General features: G+C 33.3%; 1 protein-coding gene across 1 annotated transcript in view; it reads right to left on the minus strand.

The window, feature by feature from the left end:
- Positions 1 to 7,753: 7,753 nt before the first annotated feature.
- Positions 7,754 to 16,148, minus strand: part of Smp_180680 (hypothetical protein) — a gene marked incomplete at both ends in the record, with an annotated part of 32,608 nt that continues 24,213 nt past the window's right edge. The window contains 6 exon segments of the mRNA XM_018788477.1: positions 7,754 to 7,908; positions 9,423 to 9,586; positions 11,517 to 11,880; positions 12,257 to 12,385; positions 14,279 to 14,449; positions 15,905 to 16,016. Coding sequence (XP_018654015.1) covers positions 7,754 to 7,908; positions 9,423 to 9,586; positions 11,517 to 11,880; positions 12,257 to 12,385; positions 14,279 to 14,449; positions 15,905 to 16,016 — 1,095 coding nt within the window.

Consider the following 16,148-nt stretch of genomic DNA (forward strand, 5'->3'; position numbering starts at 1 on the left):
CTAAATGGATAGTTTCTGGTTTCCACAGTAACGATTGCCCAATACATTCGTTTTCCCAGCTTGACAGGTGCTTTGACCATGAAACGATGAGGTACATGCTGAAAAAATATTTTTTTCTTAAAATTCCCCGTGTTCCATACTACTTAAATGAAACCGTAAGCAAATAACTTTACATGAACCATACTCTCAGTTTACAATGTTTCAGTCGTTGTGATCAAACTAGGTGCATACACGAATATAACATATTTCAGTAGGACAGTTTGACTTCGTAGGAAGCTCTGAATCTATTGAGTGCAAGATATCTTTCATTTGAACATGATATTGTTGTGATAATTAAGAAGTATTTTAATCACTATACAAGCTAGGAATCCCAGGAACAATGCGAATCAGATGAGCTTATAATTAAACTGTATGGATTCAAATGAAGTTACACTTAATATACTGTATCCAGGAAGACATTTTTGAACTCGTTCATGAGCTGAAAAAAGTTTGGGGATAAGCTACACACTGCTTCTAGTCAGAGGTCTTTCGTACTTGGTTAACACTGAGTTTGAACTATAAGAAGTGAAAGTATTCAAAGCAAAAGCTAAAAAGCACTCACTAGACTTTTGTGATATTGATACAAACATTGTAAAAAATAAGGGTAATGAAGTATATATATCATATCATGAACTACCATAGTTTTCTCACATGGGGTTTATAGATCCCCATTCGACTCTCTTTTACTGAAAATGTCTTCTGTATAGATTCGGTTAAACTGTTATCTTACGTAGAGTCAGTTATAGTTACTTATGCGTACTATCGATAAGAATATTTGTATTGTTGTCCAACGTCAAGATGTCATTACTGGATAAAGCAGACTGATGATGTTTTCTAGTCATCTACAATGGACGTAAGTGTCTATCAACACTTCTGTCAGTTCTATTTATTATTAAGTAGTGTACGTTAAACTTATGTATTGATCAAATGCATGATTTCTTCTTTGTACACTCAGTTTTTGAAAAACACAGAATGACTTTCTTGTTGATGTGTGATTTCGGCAGCAGATTCGGTAAATAGTAAACAGCAAGTTACTCTTTTACTCCTTGGCTATTCTTTTCCAGCTTTCCTCGGTAACCGAAAGTGCAGATGTAAGCACTATGTTCATGACACAATTCAACAACTAATTGTTCAATCACTTACAACAACAACACTTGTGTAGCACTCACCGAAACTATGAGACGTCAACTGCTAGAACGTTTAAACGTTGTCCTTTTGAAAGTCTGTCTCATATCCTCTTTCGTTTGTCGAGCAATATATATGGTCAGATATTTACCTCAGTTGGTGATAATAAGACAAAGATCTACGTACAGAACCACAAGCCTATCAAAACCCGGAACGAAACATGGAGCATCCCAAGGAGACACACATAGTAATGATCACGCGAATCAGTTACCAAACAAGACGCAACACCGAGCAACAAAGACCAAAAACCCGTAGTGACCGGCCAGTCTCGATAAGAACACGATTGGAATAACAGAAACAATTATTATTATTGTAACCAATTGTACCAGAGATTGTTTTACTATATTTGTTTAACTGTATCAGACTCACTTCTTGTTTCGCTCTCCGCCTTGTTTGGTTCGAACTTGCTCACGCACTGCCTGTTCGCCTGTACTCTTTGGCACGTCTCGGTATTATTTCGATACCACGAGATCGCCAATAAATATACTTGATCTGGATTAATAAAGCCTTCTGATTTACGAGCTATCAAAGGAACCAAGTCGTTTTTGGGCGCGTAATCGAATTGTAGTGGTGATCATAGTCCGTCTTCGACTCGACATCCACTACAAACCAACGCTGATTTTCACTTGTGGCAGCACTGGTGAGTGACGCAAAAGAGATCACTGTATCACACATTTTTAACTAGGTAGAAAGAAACAGCCATCACTCGAAAGTCGTTTTCTCAATAACTTGTTTCTCAGCCTCCTGGGCATAAAACTACCTATGGAATACTACAGATCCATGCCAAGTCACTCATACCTAAGATTTCGGTACATTGGCCCCTGGTTTAAAGAAAAATATACCAACATGTAAGCTGCTACTGTTCTTGGGGGCCACGTCCTGCACTGCCGAAAATGTTATGGGGCTTAGCAGATGATCAAATGAAGAAGTTTGTAAGCCTGCATAAACTTTTTTTTAAAGCAAATTACGGCTTCATGAAATACAATTTGTACCTAAAATGGATCATCATTGTGTGAGAGGTGAGACCTTAAAGTGCTCGTAAAACATTATCCCTTGAACTTTGACAAATCGTTTGATAACATGTGACATTTTATCATGTTGACCGGATTCGAGCAAATAGATTTCAGAGGTCTGTCCTTTTTTGGCCAAGGAACTACATACAATACTGATGTTTCTGCACTAAAGTAAAGTGAATAAATTCAAAATAAAGAGCTTCTATATCTAAGGTTTCATAAAGTACCATACTAAGGCTTTTGTTTCTTCGAATGTTCACCAGTGGCTTCTCAAGTAAACCTTAGTTCTTATTTCTATGGGAGTTAAACTGTTAAGAGCAGTCAGGTATAAGGCCGATTAATATCAGCTCCAAAAGACCTTGCAGTACTTTGTAGTAGGTGTCGAGTCGAAGACGGACTATGATCACCACTACAATTCGATTACGCGCCCAAAAACGACTTGGTTCCTTTGATAGCTCGTAAATCAGAAGGCTTTATTAATCCAGATCAAGTATATTTATTGGCGATCTCGTGGTATCGAAATAATACCGAGACGTGCCAAAGAGTACAGGCGAACAGGCAGTGCGTGAGCAAGTTCGAACCAAACAAGGCGGAGAGCGAAACAAGAAGTGAGTCTGATACAGTTAAACAAATATAGTAAAACAATCTCTGGTACAATTGGTTACAATAATAATAATTGTTTCTGTTATTCCAATCGTGTTCTTATCGAGACCCGCCGGTCACTACAACTTAAAGAACAAACAAAAAAGAGTGGTTTGACATTGAGTAATCACAATGTAAGGCGAAGCTTTTCCAAGCAGCATAGAAGTAACAGGCTGATCCCCTATTCCGTGGTATCCGCCTCGACGGAAAGAGACATACGTCCCTTGCTAACTGGAGGCTTGAACGCTAATGACAACGAGTAGCATGATGTAGTCAACGTCTACGCTACCCTTCACTTTATCTGGTAGCAATCAGGAATTTTAACTCTGGGGTTCGTTCATAAAATATTCAAGACCTACGTCCGAAAACACCTCAAAACTCATGACATTTTTCATCGTCTCTCTGTAAAAGGGATATGAATATGAAATAAGGTATTTCAGGAGCCGGTTTTTTCAATGAATCCTTTTGGAGTTAAAACAGATCACAAAGATGATGAATTTTAATATCTTTCTTATCATAACATAGCAAATATACACAAAGATGTAGGAGAGATAATATTAAAATAGTTATAAGTACAAAATAAATTTAATATACATGAACAATCCTTTCTCCAACAGATATTGGGACCTAGTAAAACTCGATTGCCAGGCGAAACGTTGGATTTAATTAAAATTCATTCGCTGAGATCTTACAAATATATTATTCCTATTTAATGTCTCGATTGTCATGATTAGAAAAGTATTCTTATCTGCCAATGGACAATACGAGAACAGTTAGGTTCAGTTTGTCTCGAAAGTAGCGAATCAATGGTTATTAACAGCAAATGTTCCTGAAGAACTGGGGATACAGTCATTTTGGTGATATAGTACAGAAGCTATCAGTAAACACAACAACAGCAACCGAGTTACAGTAATTCGGTATGAAAACCGCAAAAACATAAATAAACGCAGAAGCCAGTAAAAAAAGAGTTCAATAGATAGATAGTCAAAAATTTGTTTCCGTATGAAGTGAATGTATGGGTGATTTTCACACACTTATAAGTACACAAGTGAAATAAACTCCTACAATGAATCTCTTAGAGTACGTAAAGAAGCGTGCGGTATAGTGGGGCATAGGATTAATGGTCAAAATCTGTGACAACCAATTTCGCAACTTGAGACTGTACTCGATAGACCACGGGAGAATAGAATGGGACCTGATGATGGTATGGGACATAGCAATTACTTCAGGTTATTCCTATAAAAACGTCAATACTGCGATTCACCAGGGAAGCTATAGCGAAGTACACATCAGAGCGCACACAATTTTGTCATCACAGTTTCACCTTACTTGTGATGCGTTCCCAAGCTGGCCTGACCACAACCCCCTCAGTGACGAGCTTAAAGAGAAAGGTCAGCAGCCACATATTCATTCAAGACTTATAGATATTTATATGGAACAGCTGTTCCTGATGTGTGCTTCCCATTCTGTCACTACCACCTTAACTATTAACATTATTTCTTTGATTAAGATCACGAATCGATTATGTTAGACCACCATTGAAACCCTGGAGGCACTGAACAGCCGTCTCTTCTTAGTATGGGACTCCTCAGCAGTACGCATCCACGACCCTGAAAGCGAAATTCGAACCTTGGACCTTCGGTCTCGCTCTTATTCGTGGATGCACATTGCTGAGGAGTCCCATATTAGGGAGAAGCGGCCGTCCAGTGCCTCCAGGATTTCAATACTGGTCTGATATCAATCAGCTCTTGATCTCGATCAAGAAAACCAAAATGCCACCCTAAACCCATACTGATATTAACATCATTTTTATAACCATTATCATTAGCCTAATTTTACTTAGTTCGCCCCTTGTCGCCTCCGTTTAGAAATTGTTTTTAGGCTTCTGTTAATTTTTGTTGCTCCCGTAATTAACTCATTGGCCCCTTAGACAAATGTTTTCTCTTAGCTCTTTTGCATTCTCATTTTGTGATTTTTATATTGCACCAAACTAGTCTGCTGGCCGATAAAGTGATAATTACTAGTTTTAGAAACACTAATGCCCTGAGACAAATAGATTCACTTGAACTTTTGTCATACGAAGTCATAAATAACTATTGAATCCACCAGGACTTGCTTATTTGAGTGCCTAGACTACTCCTAAGGAGGTTATAAAAGACCCTGAGCTGTACAGCAATATCATGAAACAAGAGCGAAGAAATCATTCGGTTTACAATGGCCGGTCTCAAAGATGTTTAGTGCTGTATTGGAGACAGAAAGTTTTCAGTCCTTCATAACCACAAAGAACCTAATTTCTGCCCGAATATTCAAATTCAGAGTTGATGAATTCATTCAACACAGAAAACGCGAATGTCTTTATACAAAAGGACCAACGTCTAAGTCTCGTGAAGACAAACCCTTCTCTTGAATGTGGATTACTTAAATTTTGTTATTGTCACACAATCATTGACGTGAACTTTGGAAGTTCTCTTAGACATACCAATAAATCTACGATTCGTATTCACGATCGCTACACTAATTAAAAATATTTCCAAGACCTAGAAGAGTTAGTTCCGATTTCTGTTGCTAATATTATTGGGAGTTCTTCAGGTGATGCGAGAACTAATTCCAATGAACGGTTTTATATAAATTTAATGAATCTGCCAAGAAGACGCACAGCGGATTTCAAAAATCCAAACTGCCATTTAAACTGTTGCTCGCCTAGTATTAGTACAAGGTGATAATCGCTCGTAATTTTTTGTTTGATATACTTCAATTACAATGCACTACAATTTTGCGTTTGCACTGTCTTTTCAATATCCTCATGTGTTTGTCCATTTGGTAAGATTACACCGGGTTCACTCACTACAAGTTCTTATATTACATTCTGTACTATTGCTTTTACTTATTATAAAAAACCGCAGTATGGTTACGCAAACAAACTACCTCGTCTGTCTCCGTTACAGTAAGGAACATTACCCAACAATAATAGTGTTCTTCTAATACCAACCACTACCCCAGAGTCGAAGCTGCTACAGAGATAGACCCTTGCTCGACCCTTAACCAAATATGAAATAAAGTTAAAGAGGTTTATATCCAGAGTAATTTAAGAAGTGCTTTGAACTTCTTATGCACATTTAAACGACTACTTATCTTTTGAAAAAATTATCTTTCCTTTTTGATCGAGAACAATCGGATTCCCAATGATTTTGGATCACACTGGCCTCACTGTTTTTTTACAAATCCTAGCTTACGGAGATTTTCGCGGTCGACTCTTCGTGTTACACTAATTGACAAAAAGCATATCAGCATTTCCAAGACATTTTAGACTTGATCTACGCAGTTTTATCAGGCTAATATAAAACTAAAGAATTTGTACCCTTAATTACTTCCGACTTCCCAGAAAATCTTAGTCGTTTTTCTCTAGTTCATATGGATAGTATAGAACTGTGGACAGCCACAGAATTTAAGAAAAACTCATAGGAGCCTTTAAAGCATCTGAAGTAGATGAAACTTGGTGGCCACTAGAAATATATATTTGAAGTCTCAAAACGTTTTCCTTTTCACGTTTATTTTGATTTCTATCGAGTAGTTTTGGTATAATTCCCAAATGTTATTAATTATGTGTGCCAGTGGACTTGAATAGCCTTATACCAATTTTCTTTAACCTTCTGACGAATAATGTGGATCGGTTGAAGTTAGACATTAACACCGTTGAATGCCGGCCAGCTCAGTGGTCTAGTGGTTAAGCGCTCGCGCGCGAGACTGATAGGTACTGGGTTCGAATCTCGCGAGGCGGGATCGCGGATGCGCACTGCTGAGGAGTCCCACAATGGGACTAAACGGCCGTCCAGTGCTTCCAGGTTTTCCATGGTGGTCCATCTTCAATTGACTAATGGTTTCAACTATTAAATTACTAAAATCTCCACAAAACCCCTTTCTGACAATATGAATAAACAACCAATTAATAGGTTTCATTTTTTATCCAGTAAATTATCACTGATGCGAGTAACAGTAAATATATGTGGACAAAAGTATAGTTCTGTACCCATTTAGCTTAGGCCGTTTGTAATGTTTTACATTGTTATTTTGACCTGTGAAAATTTACTTTTCAAATAGTGGTTAAAGCTGTTTGAACATAAATGTGTTTTTTTTTCTTATATAGATAAATAAGTCATATTTGAGAGAGCCAAGTATATTTATCATAATTTGAATAAGCAGTATACAATATATCTGATTGATATTCAGCTGCTGAGGTTTCATAGATTCGTAAAGCCGATTCAGATACTAGAAAACTAAGTCTTTGTAACCTATTACTAAAATCAAGTTAAAGTGAAATTAATAAAATACAAAGGTAAACAGTACAAGGGAATGAATCATATAAACGTCAAAACCGAATGTTTAGAATTTTCAGATGAATAAGGTTTATCCGTTTCTTAAAATAAATCGTCAGTAATATCAGCAGTAATGTCTTGTTTGACAAATCATTTAGGACTAATAACAGTCAATATTGTGCTTAGCGTAAATGGCAAAAAATTTTTATTATTTAAGTGATATTATTACAAGGAATTAATCGAACTGTAAGAAATGGTTTCCGGTCAAGCAATATCAGAACTTCAGTGAAAATTATGTCAGCATTAAGTGAAATCGAGCAGAATATGTTCATGTTAAAAAAAGTGAACAGACAGTTATGAATAATATTAAAGAAATATAGGCAGTTATTAGGTTTATCTGTAGTATCAATGTAACCTTTGTTTAAATATATCTCATGAATCTGATTTTCACGTGCTAATGATATTTTGATAATGTTAACTGTTCTTCCCAAATCACAGTATTGCATTCCATTGAACTGGTAAATGAAAAAGAATGTATGTTTTTTGTGAATTAAAATCATTTTATTGTGGCGCATTTGACAAACGATGAATAAGTTCATTTGCAAAAGGAAGAAACTCATTAGACCATGTGGATTCCCACAGTAATAAGCAATCAGATTCGGCAACCAAACTATTTGATAGTAATGATTTATGTATTTGTGCAATAACTTCATCATCTACAAACAGATATAAAGTATACATGAATGACGAACAACTAATATATTATGTCCAATGTGAAGAAAATATTTCAATTAACCTTAATGAATAAAATGACCCAAAAAAACAATTGCCTGACCACGCCGTGTATCTTTATTTTTCAGGGTTTAAAAACTATCTTCACTATCATATTTAGCTGAGGTCAGATATGCCAACTTTTTAATAAACTTATGAGGAAAAATTTCATCATCACAATGTTTCAATCCTCGGTGTAAGGAACAATCTTGAATAAATAAATCTAGTTAAATTATATTTCCGTTAGAAACTTTGTGGATCACAAGTGGGAATACACATTCATAACTGATGTAAAACTGTTAAAAGGCTTATATGAGAAAAATTTTATCGAGTCAATAAATCGTATAAACTATTAAACTACAACTAGGTTATCAGAGATTTTATAGTCGTTGAGAAGTCTGAATGACCTGAATGCATGTGCACTTCTGGAAAGCCCCAAACCAAGATTCAAAAGTTATTCTGCGCTCCTTAGTTTTAACTCGTTCTCCAACTGATGTCATATTTCGAGAAAAACTAATTCCAAATAGAATGAATCATTAATTATACAATTTCAAATCATTTAAAGGAATATGTTACTAGGGTTGTTATAATTTACAACAAACAATAATTTCTAACAGATTCATAACTGTCAATAAAGTCAATTATGGTAGGTATTAATGATAGGTCTAGTCAATTAAAACAAGATTATGACACTACATAATCAATAAATTCAGTATTGGTCATATTAAGGTTAATAATTAAAATTAAGGGGCACAATCTTTTGGCAATGATTGGTTACGAAAACAAATGAAAGGATGAAGTCATCAATGTAATGAATAAGTAATGTATTCTCATAAGAAATAAAGGTTTTTTGTAATAAAAAATTACTCAAGATATAAGTAAATGAAAAATATTAAAAACATTCCTCACTTTGTTTCGTGACAAGATTAAATCTTAAACGTTTACAGTTCACTGGTCACAGGTCAACTCTGAATGTTTTCAGAAACGAGCTCCTTTTCAAGAAAAAGATTAACGTAATTGTGAGTGGTATTTTGGGGACTGTGATCCAAGCAAATTATAGTCAATGTTCTAAGTTAAGTCATGAAGATTACCCGTTGCAAAAGTTGTTGAATAGTAATTAGATGCATTAGCCTGTCTTCAGATAAGAAGTATAATAGTTGTTTGAGGTCTATTGATACCACACCATCATTCAAACAGATGTAGGTAGAATGAACTTTAAACATAAAATCGATGACCGTTGATAACGACAACAGAATAGTTTGACAAATGGAAAATATAAGTGAGGGAAATATTTATAAAATTCCCTTAGCTTCAAAACAATTTATTGTAAACTGGCAAAGCAGATTTCAGTAACAATGAGAACCAATTTCACTCAATGTTTTCAAGTAAACGAAAATAACTGTTATGTAATGTAGGAGATAAATGTAAAAATATGATCATTGACGATATGCGTACTCACCAGTAAATTTGGTTAGTAGACTTAGCAACTCATTCATCAATTCTTGATCGAACATTTTTCCCTGTGAATTATCAACCACTTCTGTGTAATTCCATAATGTTTTACACGTTAATCCAGCTAACTCCCAATCATGTCCGGCAAAATCACGAAGAATTTCTACAAGTCTGATAAGTTAGATGTAAATAAAAGATTATTTTTTAAATATTAAGATATCATTATAACCAATAAAATGAGAGATTCTTAGTTAATAAAATATTAGTAATACAAAAGCATTTGTTCGATTAAATAAAACTAGAGGTTCAATGTTCGCTTGAGAGACCGAAAGTCCTGGGTCGTGAAGGAGCATTGCTGAGGAGTCCTTTACTTGGATGAAACGGCCATCTAGTGCTTCCCTGTTTTCGATGGTGTTCTAATGTAGATCTATTCAGGATTTCAATAAAACTCGGATAATAACATTTAAGTTAAAAGCAGTTGACTGAAAGCTTGTTTTAATTCTTTGAAAGATAAAGATGTTTTGAATAACTTATCTGTAACGTTTGTTCACAACCGCGCTTTAACTGGTAAGCTCACTGAAGTCTTCAACTGAATAAATGAATATCCCATTTTTCAAGAGTTGGGAAGAAATCTAGGAGAACATCTTACTCTGAATGTTTTCTACATGACAATTCCCAACAAAAGGATTAGGAAGCTTGAAGAAATGGACTTTAAATATGAATATACTTTATTCAAGTAGTAAAATTGGGAAATTAGCCACACTTCAATGCTTGATTGATAGAACAGGAAAGGACAAAAACTGAACAACTACTGAATTTTATATCGAGTAATTATTTCGTGTGCATATTTCAAAGATTTTTCTAGTCGATGGATTCTTCTGACTTCAAAAAAGAAGTTTCCAGAAGTCACATCATTTAAAAAAGACTTTTTCGATTTATTAAGCTCAAATTATTTATCTGAGTCTAGAAGATTAGTTTAAACATGTTAGACTGAATTGACTAGCATTCAATAAGTTACCTGGTACCTCCATCCTTGTGATTGTGGTTAACGTGGAAAAAATCACTAGGTCATCTTCCCAAATGATACACTAACATTTCATATTAAAATACTTAAAGCAGTTAACCATTATTTTGCTAATAACTTTCTACAGTGTTTTCTAATAGTCGCAAATAAGGAAAAGGCTAGTGTTAATTTTTAATATGAATACTATATTTTGTCAAAATAGACTGATCAAATGCAATTCTTCGCATAAACGGGAAGATTCAAACAAATAATACACATGAAGTAAGTACTAAATAGAATTACTTTTTCTGATAATTATTTCTTAACAATTTTAATGTATAAAAGCCAAGGATAAATGTTATGATTAAAACAAAAGATATTCATTTGGTGCAATTATTCTTATTCAATTTAAGCATAATGTAATCAGGATTTCGGCTTTACTCATTATTGTGAACTGTAATGATACTATTCAACTGATTAGTCAGAAGGAAATAAAGAATTGTTTGAACTTTGGATCTAGCAGAGAAATTTATGTGTTTTTAATGTTGAACTACGGTTATTATCCCTTATTTGTATGATCAGCGTTTACCAGTATATAAATAAATATTTCATTGTTATTAGTAGAAATCTTCAGAACTAAAGATATGATGAACCGAATGTATAAGTTAATACAGTTACAAATTAAATATATTAATTAGATATAAGACAAAATATAATAAATAACATGTGAATCACACTTAACAACATATGTAAAATCCTCAGAAAAACGGGCCATTACAATAGGCCATTTAGTGTCTGAACGAAAGGTCATTGCTGTTGAATATTTACTGTTTAAACTGTTTCAAAACAAAATAACTAGAAAAAGTAAGTGAAATTAAATATTCAACATGAACAACCGGAAAACAGCAAGTTAGGTTAGTAACTTTACAATCACAGTGGAATTCGGCATGAAAAGGAGGTGTGATTGAAGCAAAAATGATAAGAATATGATCATCATAGAAAATAATACAAACGAGAAACAGAATGATGGCTAGAAATGTAACACTTCAAACTGTCAACTACACGTTATGATGATTTCATATGAAAACAGTAACTTACTTTGATAGGCCTCCCATTATCCTTAACATTGGTCGTTGGTCCAAATCTGTCATCAAGTTAATCAATACACCTAATGTACTATAAACAATATCTGGTCGTGGAGAATCCAACGCTTGTATGACTAAATATAGGAAAGCGTTCTGTTGAATTAAGTTATTCAATTCTGTAGTATTAATAATATTAATACTACTGATTGGATTGATGCTATTAGAAGCTGAAAAATATTTGACTTGTAAAAATCGACGGCTATTATTAGCTAACCATTGCCTTATTGCTGTATGCCGTGTAAGATTGCCGAATACACGTATTATTCCAAGAAATTCATCCTGAAGACCACTAGTCTTCGTTATTACACGTAATAAACCTGGCAATGTAAAGAAGTGAAATGAACGTCTATTAAAATATGTTGAAATCATAAAAATTGTTGAGAAAGTCTAGCGAAACGACTAACAAATGTAGTAGGAACTATAATGAACTAGAATTTCTTTATTCGAGGGTAATCTCGAATAATTTGGTTTCTCCACTGACAGATTTGACCAGTGTGAACTAACTTCGTGGTCTTGTTTTTCCACAAGCTCTATTATGCAAATATCATACATTTTGATCAGAACTAATAGTATTCACTAAGTTTCCTTTCAATACTCCGGAAGAGTAACGATTACCAAAAATCTATTCTTCTCTACATAAATATATTTCAACTGAGAGAGATCACTTTTATTGGTATTATTTCAATAACTTACTTTCTGCTATTTCACATTGTTTTATAACAGATTGATCAGCTAGTTCTTGTTTTATGTAGTAAGTTAAGTTGTTTAAGCATGCAAAACAGTTTAGCAGTAATTCATTTGGTTCTTCAATAGATTGATTATCTGTTGCATCCATTAAAAAAACAGATTAAAACGTTAGTTGTATAGTAGACACTAGCATAAAATATTACGAAGTTAATGGTTGAGGGTTACAGTGTAATATGAGGCAGTAATAAATTGAGTCTGAAACCTTGATGTGGTACTAAGTTATCTACTTTAAATCAATGCGTTGATAAGCCCGAAGTACATGAAATCATATAGGAACTCAAATTGTGCAAAAATAAATAATCAGCACTTAAGTTTTAATTCACAATATTATCGCATCCATTAACTAGTGAAGCATTTTATTTGCAAACTCACTTCATAGATTCATTGTAGCTTTAAAAATGATCTGAATATCTTCTGAGGTATTGACATTAGTAATTTTATTTCTTGTAAACGTCCGAAATTGTAGTTTTGTGCACATTTCACACCATGTGCTTGTGTATTTCAGTTTTGATAACGATTTAAGTTTGTCAAGGCAAAAATGTCTTTTAGCGTTACTTGGCGTATATTTACAAAGTTGGCAACTAATAGTATTTTTTACCTTTTTAAGGTGGTATAAACTTTTTAATGAAACTTTTTATTATTCCTCTCTCAGGATTAGATCATAAGTCGTGTTAGTTGAACCATTCTGGTGCATTAACGTTCGGCTATTTGTATGCTGTAGAGTAACCTCAATGTTAGTTATCCCGTTTGGATGTGTGTCGGTTATCGCACGCACTATCGAAACAATATGAAATAAAACGTACCAATCTCTGAACCATACTGATAAAACAACTACAATTCTTGGTTTTAAAATGCGCTATGAATGCTTAAGAGTTGTACACAAAGATCGTTCCGTTTAGCGTTTATTTTACAATGGATTGACGAAGCACTATCTCCTTCCTAACTCAAAAAATTAATTCAATTATATAACTACTTGACTAAGTAGGGAAGCTTATGGTAGATTCATGCTAATAATAGGCAAAACGTTTCCCGACAAATTCATATATACGAACTTGAAAAATATTATAAGAGCAAGGATCAGTTAAAATAGCAAGAAATAAGTCAGGTATTTTGATATTGATCTATTTGTAATTAACATTTTGTACTCCTTTTCATGATGACAATTAGATTTACTTAGTTGTTTTAATTACTGAATCATTTAGCTTTATCTATGCAAAATCACACATTTTGAATGAGAATATCAATCATTTATGTAGTTTAATGGCGTTATTATTGGAGAATGTAAATAAGTTATTAAGTTAAAAGTTCACAGTAGGACAAAAACCGCTTTATTTTATGGACTTCAGAGTAGCAAAGACTATAATTTATTCATAAACAATTTGACAACACTGATATTGTTAGGAAACAAATTTACAGATGCATTTCTTCGATGTGTTAGGATTGCCATCACGTGAATAGTTTTCATTTTGTCACTTACGATGATGGCTTTTGACGATGTTTTCACGTCATTTATAATTGCAGTATGTTAATTAAAATCAGCTAAAGAGAATATCTTACAGAAGCCGGTAGTGTAGTTCACATAAAATCTGATTATTTGGTAGGTCGGCTTGAAAGATCTTAGTCAGCGTTTTTTTTAAATTTGAAAGCAGTATCTGCCAAAAAATCATTCTAAAAATCGTCGGAAATAATCCTTTCTAATTTCGTTTGAATGTCGATCCATTGGATGATGATAAACATGATTTATAGATACTGCCTACTTTTTTAAAGCCTCGATATGCAGATAACACAATACAACTACTAAATTTAGCTGGCAGCTTAACTGCTTTTAAGCACAATCTGTAACTGTCTGACTGTAGAACTAATTTATGTGTGGTATTAATACTAATAACAGTGACCAAATAGTTCTTGATTAAAAGTATGACTCCAAATCCAATCACCAGCTTATCCAAAAGCAACAGCAAAACTTACCAATAATTCCTAAGATTAAATTTATGCAATCAAAGTTTGCTGTGCATATCAATCCAACTGTATTACTAATGCTAACATTTGCTATAACCCGCAGTAATTTCACTAGTATATCATATTGTAATGAATATGTTGATTTGACAGATTTATTTAGTTTATCTGTTAAAGCATTATCTAGGAAATCTAAATATAAGGATGGTAAAAGAAAGAAATATAGGATGAAAAGAATTACAAGGGAATAAAAACATAAACACTATAGTATAATAAGCACTATCTATATGACTGATCTTCGACTTCAAGATAAACCTCAATAAACATGTTTGACTGAATGCCTCCAGCTTCATTGACTTGTGGGAAAGGTTAGTATGCACTCCTGTGCTCTAATTTAGTGATGAATTGGTAATCAAAATAATTTACTTTTCACAACTATACAATAAGATTGACTACAATCCTCTCTGCTTCGCTTTGGACCCATGTAAATGAACCTATAATTAACTATTGGGTTTTATTTATGTTATTGGATAGTTTTACTATTATAAAGCTCTATTGCTTCCGAAGACAAATAATAAAGCCTGACTTTGTAAACTAAAACCATGGAGCAAACAAACTTTGAAACGGATGTAGTGGGCGAAAACTGATTGACATCTAGTATACATCTTGTAACCAAGACTGATGAGATTTAGATCTAAAGATAAAGAGCTTTGGAATTGTCACATTATTATATCCTATCTTGTGCCGTTATAGTAATTCAACTGAGAACAACTACAATAACTTAAATGTTAATTTTCCATTTTAACAAGGATATCATAACGAATTTATTTATTCATTTAAGTCGTTTAAAAATATTTTTACTGACATTGTGTTCCATTTATTTTAGGACTAGATATAAGTTATTGAAGTAATAAAGAATGAGGGTATTCATAATATGAATACTTGATTTAATTATAGATTAATATTTGCTCTCTCTTATTTATTCACTGTATGAATATACTTACTAGCCAGTGATGAAACTATTTGATTCATAACGTTCATAAATTTTAACGAGTATAACCTTAAAAAGTGTGGCAATAAATACTAAATATAGCAAAAGTGAATCAACGAGTATAATAATACACTATAAACTCGTAGTAATTCAAATTATTTGGAGGCTAATAGGTTCGTTTAAACGAAATTAGTTACTGAACGAATTAATTAAGTTTATTGTGAGCATATTTGGGGTGGATAAAAGTTGTACAATATTTCTCTAAAGTGATCTGATAGCCATATTGATAAACTATATTTGTTTTTTGGTCTATTCTCTAGCAGAAAGTATCACAAATACATTAAAATCCATGTAAATGAAGAGTAATAAAAATATTCTACAGTGTTTTATCTACTGTAACATTATGTAATGAAAGTAGTAAGATAGACAGAATTGGGGCGAAACCTTTGTAGCCGAAGATGAACAACTGTTAGTATAACTTTTTTTAAACATATAACATGATTAAAGTCTATGTAATATTTTTAACACACCGGTATTATTAAATTCAGTACGATTTTTTTCAACTGTATTCAATTTATTCAAATTAGTTTTGTCTGTATAATGATCAGATTGATGAATAAGCTTTTGTATTTCATTATATCGATGGCATAAATTGCATAGTTTCAGCAAAGAATTTTGACTAGGTACTATTGCTATACGTGCACGTTCACATTTAGCTGCCAGATTGCCAAGTACATAGGCTATCCTAACAACAAGTTCCTAAACGAAATATAAAAAATAAAATTTGCATTGAAAAATTATCACTCTTATAAAGTTACCTAATAACTGTCAAATGGAATATATTCTTAAAGTTCATTTAGAAAGACTGATAACAATTCAGTGACCGGTGTT

This window comes from Schistosoma mansoni, chromosome W (assembly GCF_000237925.1).
Source record: "Schistosoma mansoni strain Puerto Rico chromosome W, complete genome".
Lineage (NCBI taxonomy): Eukaryota > Metazoa > Platyhelminthes > Trematoda > Strigeidida > Schistosomatidae > Schistosoma > Schistosoma mansoni.